A 14,260-nucleotide genomic window follows, 5' to 3' on the forward strand; every position below is an offset into this window, starting at 1 on the left:
TTATTTTGTTAAGAAATTAATTCCTGCTATCCTACTCTCTTTCACATACTTAAAAACCAATTTCTTTATTTTATTTTTGCTTTTATGGATACTTTTAAGTTACTTTAACAAAATCCTCAAATTATTTAATTTAGTTCACAATTTTACCAATATAATCATAATTCACCCATAATATGTGAGAATGCCTACAATCATAGGGACTTAAAGCTTCGTATTTCAATATTTCAGCTTATCATTTTAAATGGTTTATCCATTGTTACGTACTTTCTACTAATATCTAACCATAATATTACCTTTACCAAGAAAAGAAATCAAGAAACATGCAATTTCAAGGGGCTTCACCCCAAGCAAAGGAAAAACACTTACTTTTAACACCTCCACAGCTCGACCTTCTAAAAACTACTTAGACTGTACCTTGCTCCTATAAATATCTATACCGTGGAAAAGTTGATTTTTGAGCTCATAACGTGGAGTTCATGTAAGGATTCACCGATATGCACAAGTAAATTAAATAAATAATAAAATGGTATAATTTGTACAAACTAACAAGGATACCCGTATCTGATACGCATACTTACAACCACCTTGGATAGATACAGCAAATTACAAAATGGCCCATGGTTCATGGATTTGGGCCTTCCTTTATCTGCTTCTAGCACATCTGACCCTCCCTCTCCTCACCTATAAACATTAAGGTATGCTCTGCCTGTCACATTCCCTGCAGGTATTAAAATCTTGTAAATTTTAACATCTTCATACTTTCTCTCTCAGCAGCTTGAGATACATTAGAGCTAATTGCATCAGGCTACAACTTTTGAGATATTACAGATATATTTGGCATCATGAGGTAGTTGTACCACTATCAGATGAATTGTCATCTAGGATAATATCTGCAGGGTCTCCAATCCATGGCCTTCCTTCTCTCCACTTAAACTTAATCCTCAATTTTCCATTTGCATCCACCCCAACTACCTCACCTCTACTTGCATGCGTTTCCATCCCCCATCCCCATCGAGGAGTCACCAGCCCTTCTTTGATCCTCGCCTTGTCACCCACTTTAAATGGTTTCACCTTTTCCATTTCCCACACCTTGCAAAGCCACAGCCTTTCCATGAAGCAGAATGCCACCCACAGATCTCCATCTTCTATTCGGTGCACCACCCCAATGCTTGAATGGCAAACTTCTCCCCAATGATGTGTTGGGCTAGATACTGTTGCTTTGACTCTAACCCAGTTCCCTATGCGCAATTCGTCTTCCTCCACAAGATCAACTTCCGAAGGATCCAATGCCCAAGATTTGGAACCAGCAGGTGCGTAAATTCTCAACTTGCCATCTGCATCGATAGATGTTATGGTACCAACACTAGAATGGTTGTGTCCAGACCACCCAAACCTTGGCTGCTTCACTGTGTTCTTAACCCTGATGCGCTGCCCAACAAGAAGCTTGCCAACTCTTTCCAGATCTGTAATATGACCTACCCACTGGTCCTGTTCTCCACAAAATCCAACAAAAACATTTCCATCCCATTCATTTCCTTCACATCCAATCCCTTGAACCACTCCAATGCTGCCTGGCACGATAGACTTCCAGGAACTAGCTTGTTCTCTCAATTTGACCCACTCTCCAACATCAAACATTTGCTCTATTTCAAGATCTGCTGGATCCCCTCTCCATAATCCCTGCAAACCAAAGAATACCACCCTTACTTCTCCATCTGCATTAACACAAGTTATAACACCCCGAGAATCTATCTGAGCCCCTCTCCATCCCCATCTTGGTTCAACTAATCCAACTCGAAATCTGACATGCTGTCCAACTTTAAATCCTTGTACCTTTTCAACATCTGAATAATGAGTGATCCACTTTCCTTTCCGGAAACAGCAAGCTAGTTCCAAATATCCCGTCTCCTGTACACTATGCACAACTGCTAAGCTATCTTTCCCAATACTGTTCCAGTCATAGCTTGGTCTTACACCCAATGTTGGCTTTGACCGTACCCAATCACCTACCTCAAAACCTGAAAGCCGTTCAGCATCTCCAGGAGAAACTTTCCACAAATCATGTCTCCCAGTGACTTTAACCTGATAGTCAAACAAAATAAATAAATTAAAAAACAAAAAAAACAACAAATCAGCAACTCACCAATACTGTAAATCAAAGCCCAAAGAAGTTCCAGCAGCTAGACAATATAACCAGTTTTTGTTTCTTCTGAGATGGTTGCACCCCCAAAGAGAACGCAAAACTTCAATTACATATTACATGGTCTACTGAAGGAAAAGTGAAAACACAAGCTGATAGAACAATAGAATGGAAAAGAAAACTGGTACCTACTTGAGAATAATTCTTTCAATTATCTCTTCCTGCCTAATTAAATTATTTAATAAAGAGATCCTCATCCCAGCTCTGGAGGGTAGCAAACATGGAATTTAATAATTATCTAATACCAGAAAAGCTATGAATAAAGCAGAGGAATTAAGACAAGCAAATCATGCTTACATTGATGCACCACCTGATATAATCAGCAAAACAACAAAGCCAACACCGTGAAAAACAAATCCCAAGCATAATTAATTTTGTTTCATCTAAAATAGTTGCACACTCAAAGACATTGCAAAACTCCAATTAGATATTCCAGTCTTTGAAGGAAAAATGGAAGTAAAGTGAAAACACAAGCTGATAGAACAAAAGAATGTAAAAGTAAGAAAACCAGTTCCTACTTGAGAAAACTTCTTTCAATTGCTTCTTTTCCTTTGAACTAAAATTATTTAATAAAGAGATCCTCATACCAGCATCAGAGGGCACCAACCATGTAATTTAACCCTTATCGAAAACTAGAAAAGCCATGGATAAAGTTGAGGAAGGAAAATAGACAAGCAAATCATGCTTACATTTAAAGTGCCATCCATGTCAATTCTTGCAATTTTTCCAACCGTGGCTGGCGTCTCATTTGACCACCCAAGCCGAGGCTGAGTAACTGATGGCATCACATGGATATCTTGTCCAACTTCGAAAGGGAGAACCTTCTCCACATCTGTCACTGAACAGCAAAAAGGTTTGCTCCTGAAGCAAAAAGCAATTCCTACATCACCATCCTCTTCCAAACTATGAATTACACCAATGCTGGTCCTGTTTATATCCTCCCATCCATATTTAGGGGAGGACACTGAAGCTTTTACTCTAACCCAATCTCCGACCTTCATGTAAAAACAAAGATACAGGGTAAAAGTACTTATTAATTGTATCTGGAAGGCATGATCAGTAAAAGGAAACAGCTAATTATTACCTTAAAATCTTCAACCTTTTCCATGTCTGAAGGATCAGCCTGCCATGGGATAGGTCTGTTGGGAATTTCTATTATTAAAAGGCCATCACTTTCTATGTCGGATATCTTTCCAACGCTATGATGAGTTTCTCCACCCCAAGCATATCTTGGCTCAGCTACAGACCGCTTCACACAAACCCGATCACCAATCTGTAAAGTCATAACATCATCAAAAACTACCAACTGCAGAAAAAAAAATGTGAAAGGAGAAAAGGAAAACATTTAATTGATTCAGTCAAGACAATATAAATGCCCTTACTCTAAATGGTTCAACCGGTTCAACTTCCTCCGGTTCACAGTGCCATGGAGTAGGTAGATAGCTTAGTTCCAATAAGAGACTGTTATCCGGTCTGATACAGTATACTACACCTACGCTTCCAGGAGTTACAGATCCTAATCCATGTTTAGCAGTGGTAAGAGATGGGCGGATACGGACCCAATCTCCAACCTTAAATTCTTCAACTCTCTCCATTTCTGCAGGGTCAGCTTTCCATCCTCTGGAAGCTCCTGGAAAACCAACGCGGAGGATCCCATCATCATCTACACAAAGAACAGTACCTATAGTATCACGTGAATGTCCCCGCCAACCAAACCTGAAACCAGATATCAAAAATACCATTAATCCACGTATTTCCCAACAAAATTGAATAGCAACAAGCCTGAAGCTCAAGCTGAAATGTACGATCAATTTTCTGATGATAGCAACAATGTAGTCCCTATCATGTTCAACCAAGTTTTAGGCAATAGAGTAATACATACCTAGTACATCAGAAAAAGTTACAGCAGTATCAGTTTGTGGATCATAACTACATCAAATAAGTTAAGAGAAATCTCCTGCTCAGTGTCAGATTAAAATACCTAGCCATTTGAAATTAATATGCCATGAAGACAATAAATTAACTACATCTATTAATATACAATTATCTCATGTCCCCTTTTAAGTTGTCAGTTTGTGCTCCTCTCCATTAACTCTACTTGTGTTAGATTTTCAGACTGGTCTTACAGTTTTTCAGCCATTGCACCACTCAAAACTCTTAAAATCCATGATACATGCCAGACATCTCTGACATATGCTACCATCCATTTCACCTGAATGAACCATCTCAACTGCAATCACAATATAAACTAAGTGCTGCTGCATCAATGAATCGTCATATTCACAGAAAACTATGAGCATGGATCTAAGAGATCACAGAACAGTTGAAAAGCCATCAAGCTAAACCCTTAAAAAAATGTTCACATGTTTAAATGGAGAATGATAAGAACGGGCACTGTAGTAGCCAAGAACTTGCTTCAATATTTTACGTTACTAAAGAGATGTTTGTCAAATAGTCACAACACCGAAAGTTATTGAATGCTAAACACCTATCAATTCATACAATTAATTTTAGAACAGGGATCAGTTAATGAAGACCTTGGTTCTTTGACCTCTTGCTTTAGTTGTACGTGCTGTCCCCTATCCAGAGGAATCACTTTAACAACTTCATTTGCTAGTACTCGTGCTTCCCCAGAACAAAATGACACAATGAGATTGTCCTTATCTGGGACATTTTGCACAAAACCAACACTTTTATGTTTAGCTCCTTGCCACCCATATGTAGGAGCTGTAACGCTTCTCTTGAATTTTACCCAATCTCCAACTTGATAACTACATAGTATTGACAGAAACAAAATGCCGATCATCGTTTCAATAAAAAAGTGACAAAAATATGAAATAGCACTAAAAATTCAAATGACACTGATTACATTGTGGGAGACAAATGTACTCCTTTCTCCATCAGTGCCTCCATCAAATCCTCAGAAATCCATTCTCTCGGAAGAGCCTCCAAGTAGTCGCATAATGTCTTACCACTGCCAGGCACCACCAAAACATTTATACGGCAAATTCAGCAGCAAATGCCATTCTAAAAACAACAGGAGTGTGGACTCCAAAATGGAGTTTTTGTTTATGTGAATCAAACCATTGAAAGGGTAAGAATTACCTATGATTCCTGGCTTCGACAGCAGCGTCAGGATACCTAAGCATTACAATGATCCACTCAAGATTTTCACGTATCATCTTTGCTACATCAGCTGCTATATGGAAGGCATTGTCACCATCATCATCCTGACATTTGGCAGAACACATGAAACAGAGCACCTAAAAGTATATATGAATTGAAAGTCCAGCAAATATCGTTCACAAATATAAACTGATTGTGAAATTCTAGTAGAGTCAAATTCCCGAGTGGATGTTGGCGGCAGGCAGCAACAAACACCAAAATTTTGAAAATTATTTACACTCAGAAAAAAAAATTCCACAAAAGATTTGTTCCCTGCCCCTAAAAAGAAAAACAGATATCTTATTATTTAAGATAATCCTACAAAAATCTATATAGATTATTCCCTCCAATGCTTAAGTTGTGGATGAGCCACCAGCAGTACCATAGCATATTGAAATCCAGGTATAATTTTGACAGTGCAATATTACTTGCCTCATTTGCATCTATTACCAAAACCATGTTTACTCCAATAGACAAAAGGAAAGTCAATTACTTCTATCATCTTCAATTCCAGAGGTTAAAATGATAGTCAAACTACAAACAACCAGCGGCTTATCAACCACAAATTAGGAAAATTTATCTAAACAAGTCTTGTTTTGGACATCAACCATTTCAGTAGGAATTTCAGACATAAGTAAATAAAGAAGAGCTGCATCCAATTAAAAAGTTAAAGAATAAAAAAAAAAAAGAACCATAATCTACGAAAGATGTTAGTCTTTTTGTGCTAACAATCATCTGCAAGATGAAATGGAATCAAGACATGCAAGATAAAAAATGCTACTTTGCTTAATGATTAGTCCATAAAGACAAGATTTCTCTGCTACTTGCTGCAGAACCATCATGCTAAGAAAGTATAATTGGAAAAATGCAGAGTATGGTAAAAATAAGAGTTTAAAAATCTTCAATGCTACACTTAATGGTGTAAAATCATCCAATTTTTTCTCAAATTACTATGTTTATTTGCCAAAAGGAACTCAGGGAAATGAACCTTGCATAGTAAAAACGAGAAAAAGTAGTGGTGGGTGTAGTGGGGGTGCTCTGTAATCCATTTGAAAGTGCTTCCTGGAAAGAGAAGTCCATTTTGATAAAAAGCAAGTTTTTGGAAAGTAATTTTTAGGAATCCACTACTTGAGGAAGCCCATTGTGGCAAAAGCAGCTTGCTTTCAAGGTCTTCTATGCACTATGTAAAAGATAAACATAGCACTTAAACTCCAGATAAAAAAAAATTCAGATTTTGTCATTATTATGTTGTATTTTTATTTCCTTACTATGTCAAATAAGGAGTCATACTTTTACATATTAGCTACTGACTTATTTGAGATTTGAGATTCAAAGATGTACATTTATTCATTATGTAAATGTCATTTACCAATGACTTAAACAATGTAAAAACTTTAAGACTAATACTTTCTAGGTAAACATTCCCCAGCAAAGCTCTTCTTAACAAAGTTCCCGATTGGCATTAAGCCTGACATGCACGTTGGGTTCTTTGAACTTTAGTACATTTTGCTGCTTCATTCCACAGTGCCACAGAAGTCAGATCTTATAAAGCTTTATGCAAGAAATACAAAAACAACCTGCAGATTACAATTTGCCCCAGCAGATAAAAGCAATCCAACACATGATTTTGCACCTCTAGCCAATGCAACATGGAGAGGTATCGTATTGTGCATGTTCCTGATGTTTACATCAACTCCATCATCAAGAATTACCTAGTCAAGTATATTCACGAAAGGTATGACACGAGTTAAAAATTAGAAATATATACTCAGTAATGTCTAAATTCAGTAAATCACAATTTGATCTAAAAATACTTGGGTCAAATGCAAGAAAGGAACAAACAACATCCACATGGACCACATGTAACTGTCACCTAGCTTGCTTACATTTTTTGTTTTACTTGAATAAAATCACGATGCATACCTTGACCAACTGAACATCATTAATCATAGCTGCAGTATGCAGAGCTGTTCTACCATGTTGGTTGTCTTCAGCTGTTGGATCTGCTCCAGCAGCTAGCAGTATCCATACAAGTTCTCTCCCTGCTGCTAGATACAAGCATTAATCCAGTATTACAGAACTTGCATGAGATTTTTCTTGACCAGAGAAGAAAATGAAAATGAACATAACAAAATTACTTCAATTCATTTGTACCAGGTACTTAATAAAAAAAACAAAAGAAAGGTAAATTGTAGTCTAGTTTACCAGCTTCATGTTCTTTTTTCAGGGCAGCAGCCATGCATAAAGCAGTCCCAACACGGCTTGGAATATCAATGGCATCAGCAATCTCCTCCCTGGATGCAAGCTCCACCCATCTTTTGACAATTGCTACATTCCACGTCATTATGCATAAATGCAGTGGTCTGTAAAGTAAAAAGACTTTAAATTTGCACCAGCAACTGATAAAATCAAAAAACAATATTCTTGACATTAACATTGCAATAACATTCATGTACGTACTCAAAGATCTATTGATGCTGACTACTTATCAACATTCAGGCCTTACACCTGCTTTAACTGACTCTGTTGCATTACTTTCAACAAATTCAGTCCTATTTTAATATTCTTCTTAAATGTAGAATATCAGAAAACGACTACATGTTGGCATCATAGAACCGTCTGTTGCAAATCACAACCCACACACTATAGGGATTCCAACCAGACATTTTATTCCCAATTTCTTTGCCCTTGCTAGTCTTTGTGATTCGAGAAAAGCCTTCATACTCGACACCACCAGTACTTGGCTTCAATTTTGAATGATAAAACTGTCCTAACCTCAAAGCTTTTTATGCAAAAGCTATGGGTAAAGTACAAATATAAGGTAGTACGGGAAGCGCCAATCATTCAAATAAAACCAAACACGAACAGAAACCATAGATTATTCACAGAATTCTCCTGGCAACCAGAAAAGGGTTCCTTTTAGGTTTTCTGGAAATTAAGTATATCCCTTATTGCCATGGTGAAGAATAAGTAAACTCCAGTAAGCATCTCTTTCAAGACACATGCACTATTTTGATTTAACTATCACAATTAGAATGGGAAAGACACTGATCTGCTAAGATATCATACTTAAAGTTTGAACTAATGCATTAAATCATCCTTGGATCATGGCTTCAAATAAAAAACCGAAGCCAACTATCCAGCTATGATGTTTTGGCTCCTGCACATTAACAAACACAAACCAACTAGTGGTGTGAAACATGGAATGAAAGCAGAGAAGAATCATTTCTACATACGTCAAATCTTTTGAGTTCTGAAAACTCATTGATTTACATCCTCCATTTTCCAATATCACAATAGCACACTCCGTATATTTCTTGGCAACAGCTCTATGAAGTACAGATTCACCCTCATCATCTACCGCATTTGGATTAGCCCCAGCCAATAATAACTCCTGTAATCATCCATGGAAAGATGAACCAAAACCTTGGCAATAAGCACAAAAAGCAGAAAATGTCAACGAGCAAACAACAGTCAGATGAACTTATGCCTCTTGATTTCAACATCAAGCAATGTGGGCCTATATTGAAACTATAATCTATGCTGCAAAATGCACAAATTTAACCTCACAATGCATTCCTTATTCCCCTCCCTCCTACAGATAAACTTTGCTTCTTTTCCACACTAGTATTATACGTAAGGCAAAGAGAAACCTACTCGCATACACTGTGGTTGGCCATGATAGGCACAAACATGGGCAACTGATGGTCCAAGGCCTTCCCTCAGTACAGATTTGACATTAGCATTCTTCTGGATGAGAGCATGGACACATTCAGGCGATCCAGCAGCTAATGCAAACACCAGCGGAGGATCACCATCTTTGTCTAGAACATCTACATTAGCCTCTTTGTACTCCAAAATTGCCTCAACAAGTTCCACACTACCCCGTCTACAAGCCAGGTGAAGAGCAGTCTGACCATCAGAATTCTGTGCTTCTAGTAAAGAACATAACAAACTACCATTCTGTCCTGATGCAGACCTGGCAAGCAACTCTCTACAGAAAATTTGTAGGGGGTACAAGAATAATTAGGCAAATCTATCTCTTGATAAATTGAAGTTGAATGACAGCAAACCATGAAATTCGAAGCAAAACAAGGGAAAAGACAGTCCAAAAACCAATGCAAGTAATAATAACAATATTCATGATAAAGATTGTCTTCAATTGAATTTTCTAAGAGACATAAAGAGTAAAGCGGACTAACCGGACACCATTTAGATCGCCTTCAGAGACAAGCCGGTGAAGAAGGTTAGTGTTATCTTGGTGAAGATCCAAGTCAATTAAATTAGACGATTTCATTCCATTTGCCATTGGATATTTTGCCAAGTCACTACATATCAAATTGACCATACAGATCTGAGTTGACAATAAGCTGAAATGCAATAATGCATGAGATATAGATCATAAGCACATATAACAGATAAATTAAAGAGGAATTAAAACAATATTAAAGCAAGATTATCTAGTATTGTTAAACTGCAATCATACACATAGTTTAAGTATCAACATTGACTAGATACTGGTATATAAACACATCAGAGCAAATTATAAGGGGAGACAAAAAATTTCATCCCAGAGTTCCTACTTTTCAGGGCTTGCAGGAGGACTGCGAGGTATCTCTTGCAAATGATGAAGAAATGTTGCTAACATTGCACTAAAAGTTGGTCTTCTAGATGGCCGAAACTGTAAGCATTCACCGATCATCTTCCATAATTCCCTTGGAATGCCAACACCTACAACACTTGCATATTGAGGAGGTTGCTTCCGTGCCTTCACAACTGCTCTATATATTTCCTCTGCACTTAACCCAGCCCACCTGCAGAAATAATGTTAACGAGGAATTTCCAGCAGTCATAGCCCTTAAATTGTACACATAGTAGAAGATTAATGGCAACAGTAAAGATATTCATTGACATACGGGATAGAACCAGTGCACATTTCCACCAATGTACAACCAAAGCTCCAGGCATCTGATTCTGGAGAAATGCCAATTGCATCATCCCAAAAGGGATTAAGTGATTTCTTTACAGGCTCCCATGCCTCGGGAGCAGTATAATTTGGGCTAAGCATTGTGCAATCCATGCATGAATGCACCCTTGCAGACTCACCCTCTGATCGAGCTTTCCTACATGCAGGCATTTTAAGAATTGCTGGAAGCCCATAATCAGAAACAACAGCATGACCATTTGAGTCCAGAAGAAGATTGGATGATTTGATATTCATACAAACAATGCCAGCTGCATGCAGCTCAGCCACACCACGAGCAATGTCTGCCCCGTACCTGCAGCCAGAGATGATAAGTACGTCAAGACACAATCATACGAACTACAAAACAATAGAAAAAAGATTGAAAAGTATAGTCCAAAGTCAAATATATTTCACAACCTATGAACTATAAGTTTGGTCAAAAGTCAAATATATTTCACAACCTATGAACTATAAATCCTTTGATTCATTTAGTGCATAAATTTTTAACTCCTTGGCATGGAAAAGTTAGCTGGTTAAGTTAATTTTTTTTTGAGCAAACAAAGAAGTGCTAAAGTGATAGAAGACAATCGTCCAATTCAGTAAACCCAGCTCTTGGCATGGCAAAATTAGCTGATTAAGGTAATTTTTCTGAGTGAATAAACACGTGCTGAAGACAATTATCCAATTCTAAAAACCCAACAGGCCTAATGATCATTTAAGTTCACCCACAACCAAGATTTCCTTGAGTAGGTAAGGTCATTATCACAGAGCTATTGCAGGAACGGTTACCCGTACCACAAAAGAGATAAATTATTAGTATGTCAGTTAGAGTCGGCTACAAAGAAAATAAACTGCAGTCTAACGAACAGCCATATGAAAACCAGGCCCCATGGAACCCACCTACATCTAATTTTGATTTAACGCATAACAAGGAACAAAATGATTTGCTCTACTATAATTCTCCAACATGATTATTGTATATGATATTGTAGTAACTAATTCTGTCAATAGCTACTAAGAGAAAAATCTCTCCTACAGTCTTTTTTTTGGTAATAACTTTTTCATTAGTCAATTTTTTAGAATATGAGGATCAGAAATAAATTTTGTAAGACAACAGTCAAAGTACCAAGTGATACCCTACCTAAATTTTAAGGTCTACATAGAAACTATACTCGAAATTCATAATAGAAGATCCCTGGAAGGTTCAGTTGAAATAATCTATCAAGACTAAGAACAAAGCAGATATGTGTTACTAATTACACAATCATCCAATGACAAGCTGTAAACAATAATTGCCCTGCTGCTTTTATAGAAAATAAAGGAATTGTCTAGTGCACTAACAGTGAATAAAATAACTCAGAGCAAATGATCCATTAAATCCTTTGTTTCAAACCCTAAAGACCCTGCTTGATGCCCATGGATTGACCGTCATCGTCACAAACAGGGAAAGGTAATTTCTCTACAAATATCATATCAGATTGAAAAGGCTATAGCCAAAAGCCTGGAACTAGATAATTTGAGCACAACTTCAAATGTATGCCTTGACCAACATGAGTTTCTTTGAAACTCCTAACCATGAAAGACATGGTTCGCCGTCGCGCATCGCGGTCACTGTTGTTCCACATTCGTCGCAGTATATCGGTTGGATATCGAGTAATACACATATTATAGTACATAAATTTTCCAAAAAATCTTAAAAAATTATTTAAAAGTAAAAAAATCATAAAAAGCACAATTTGAAAAATATCAAAGTCGACTCCGAGTTGACTCGGATATTTTGGCTGATTCCATGCATTACGGATTCAAATCGGCCAATATCAGCCAAGTTAGAGCGAATCGCTGCGAATATGAAATTATCCATGATTCTCGAATCGATATCATCCCGGTGCCCTCCATTCCGGTTACGCTGAGATGGCTAACCATGAATTCAAAGATGGTCCTAACCAACATCTATGACAAAATGAAAGGAAACACTTCCAAACCCAACTGAAAACTAAATGCCAACCTTTCACAATTCCAGTCATTTTGGAAGAACCTAGAATCCAATGCATCTGAAAGCAATTAAATAAAATTATATGCTACTATAGAACCCACAATTATCATTCTAACGCTTTCTTTCCTTTTGCACATTTTACCACAAGGAAAGCTTTGTCCAAAATTTGGCCAAAAAACAATAAGAATCATCATCACGAAAAGAAATGAGTCAACATTCAACATTCAACCCCTACATCCCCATGCACAGAGCAAGAAAGATGGACAGCTACCTAAGGATTTGTTCAAGAGTGAGGCGGCCTTCGTTCCTCTGCATCTCAGTCTGCACCGACCCTTTACACCTATCCATTACTAAACCCAAACTCCCATCTTCCATCCTGGTTGCACCGTGAAACGCACACACATTCCGGCACCACATTGAGGTTTTTCTCAGCCCATCCAGTTTCCCCTGAACCCAAACTATATCCATCTCCTCCCCCACTGCCAGCTTCTTCACTGCCACTTTATGCCGGCATTTACCATTGCTCCCAACCATCACCGCCGCCCACGTTTCCACCACCGCACTCCTCCTACTAGTACTAACCCCATTAATCCTATTCGCATTCCCCTCAATCCTCCTCAGTAACTTCAGCCCTTGATGCATCCCCACCTCAATCCGCCCACTTCCGCAGCTGGTGGCAGCGTGGGCCCCCCTTCGTCGCCTTCTTGCTGCCGCTACTTCGTCATCCACCTCATCATCGTGATTATAGCTACTATGATTAGTATTACTGGTGCCAAAAGAGAAGAGTTTCCCACCCCGTTCATCCATGTCATCATCATCCTCATCCTCCTCCTCCTCCTCGCTGAAATAGTTGCTGGCGGCCGTCACAGAGGCCGAAGAGTCGTTGATCAACGCAAGGATCGCATAGTTCTTCTTCAAGGCAGTGACAGAGTTGCCGATGGTGGAGATGTGGCGGCATCTGGGGCAAGAAAGGGTGGTTTCCAGGGACGCAGAGAACATTTTAGAGAGGCAGTCCTTGCAGAAGCCATGGCCGCATTGCAGTAACAAAGGGCACCGCTCATCCTCGTTGTATCGATTTTGACACACTGTACAACAAGGAAGCCGCATAATTCAATTTGAATCAATTCAGCTTCTAAGTCTATCCAATCTAAGGATTTTTCCTCGACAAAATTGTACTAGTTTCCGTCTCAATCGAACTTTCCAATCCAACTTCAACTGAGATGAGGAGGCTAGTTTTCACGGGATTTTGGGGAAGGGGGCAGTAGATCCATGGAAGAAAATAAGATGAACACGAAGAAAGAGATGAAGAACAAGAAGGCATAAGCTAATGGGAAGAAAGGACTAAAATGAAAGTGGGGAAAGAAAAGCTTTTTTCGAGCTTTATTAAGGGTTTTAACGTTTTAGACTTTTTTATTAGTGATGTTTGTTGTTGATATTTGTGTGTGTTTATTTGTTGTTTGTTATTTTTTTTCTCTCTTATCTTTTCTGCATTTTCTATCGACTGTGGCTGAGCGACTAAGTGACCGTGCATTTCCAACTATGACTAGAGTAAAACTTGATACTCTTTGTGGATATAGGCGTCAAAATAGGTGATTTGGACGAATTTATATTAGTTAAAATAAATAATAAATATAAGTAAATTAATTTATTTATATTCATTTAATTAGATGAATATAAATAAATAAATCAAAAAATGAGTTGGATAATTCAATTCTTCATTTATAATCTATTTATTCTAACTTTTTTTAAATTTATTTTTACAAACTAAATTATCAATTTATATCACTTTTTGTAATCATCATTAGTTTTAAATATTTACTTATAATGCTTAATATACCTAAGTACCAATTTTTTTCCATCCATGCTCTATGTCGCAAAATTACATATTATTTAACAAGTGAACAATAAGAATTTAAAATTTTGAATTAAGTACTAT

The 14,260-nt window shown here is 37.7% G+C and overlaps 1 protein-coding gene across 4 annotated transcripts; it reads right to left on the reverse strand.

Moving 5' to 3' along the window:
- Positions 1-495: 495 nt before the first annotated feature.
- On the reverse strand, positions 496-13,874 carry LOC113702355 (E3 ubiquitin-protein ligase KEG). 4 transcript variants are annotated; one of them, XM_027223523.2, is made up of 16 exons: positions 12,596-13,874; positions 10,282-10,644; positions 9,949-10,179; positions 9,568-9,693; positions 9,023-9,359; positions 8,602-8,759; positions 7,571-7,728; positions 7,289-7,410; positions 6,943-7,077; positions 5,306-5,430; positions 5,070-5,174; positions 4,738-4,971; positions 3,583-3,916; positions 3,285-3,473; positions 2,890-3,195; positions 496-2,082 (listed from the first exon to the last, which is right to left on the reverse strand). In XM_027223523.2, exons 1-16 carry the CDS (start codon positions 13,429-13,431, stop codon positions 841-843), a joined length of 5,001 nt encoding a protein of 1,666 aa, XP_027079324.2. In that variant the 5' UTR covers positions 13,432-13,874; the 3' UTR covers positions 496-840. The 4 variants fall into 4 exon arrangements, with proteins under 4 accessions (XP_027079324.2, XP_027079323.2, XP_027079322.2 ...); XM_027223522.2 differs by having other exon boundaries at positions 7,289-7,413; positions 12,596-13,681; XM_027223521.2 differs by having other exon boundaries at positions 9,568-9,735; positions 12,596-13,681.
- Positions 13,875-14,260: the final 386 nt, after the last annotated feature.

This window comes from Coffea arabica, chromosome 2c (genome assembly GCF_036785885.1).
Source record: "Coffea arabica cultivar ET-39 chromosome 2c, Coffea Arabica ET-39 HiFi, whole genome shotgun sequence".
In the NCBI taxonomy this organism is placed as follows: Eukaryota; Viridiplantae; Streptophyta; class Magnoliopsida; order Gentianales; family Rubiaceae; genus Coffea; species Coffea arabica.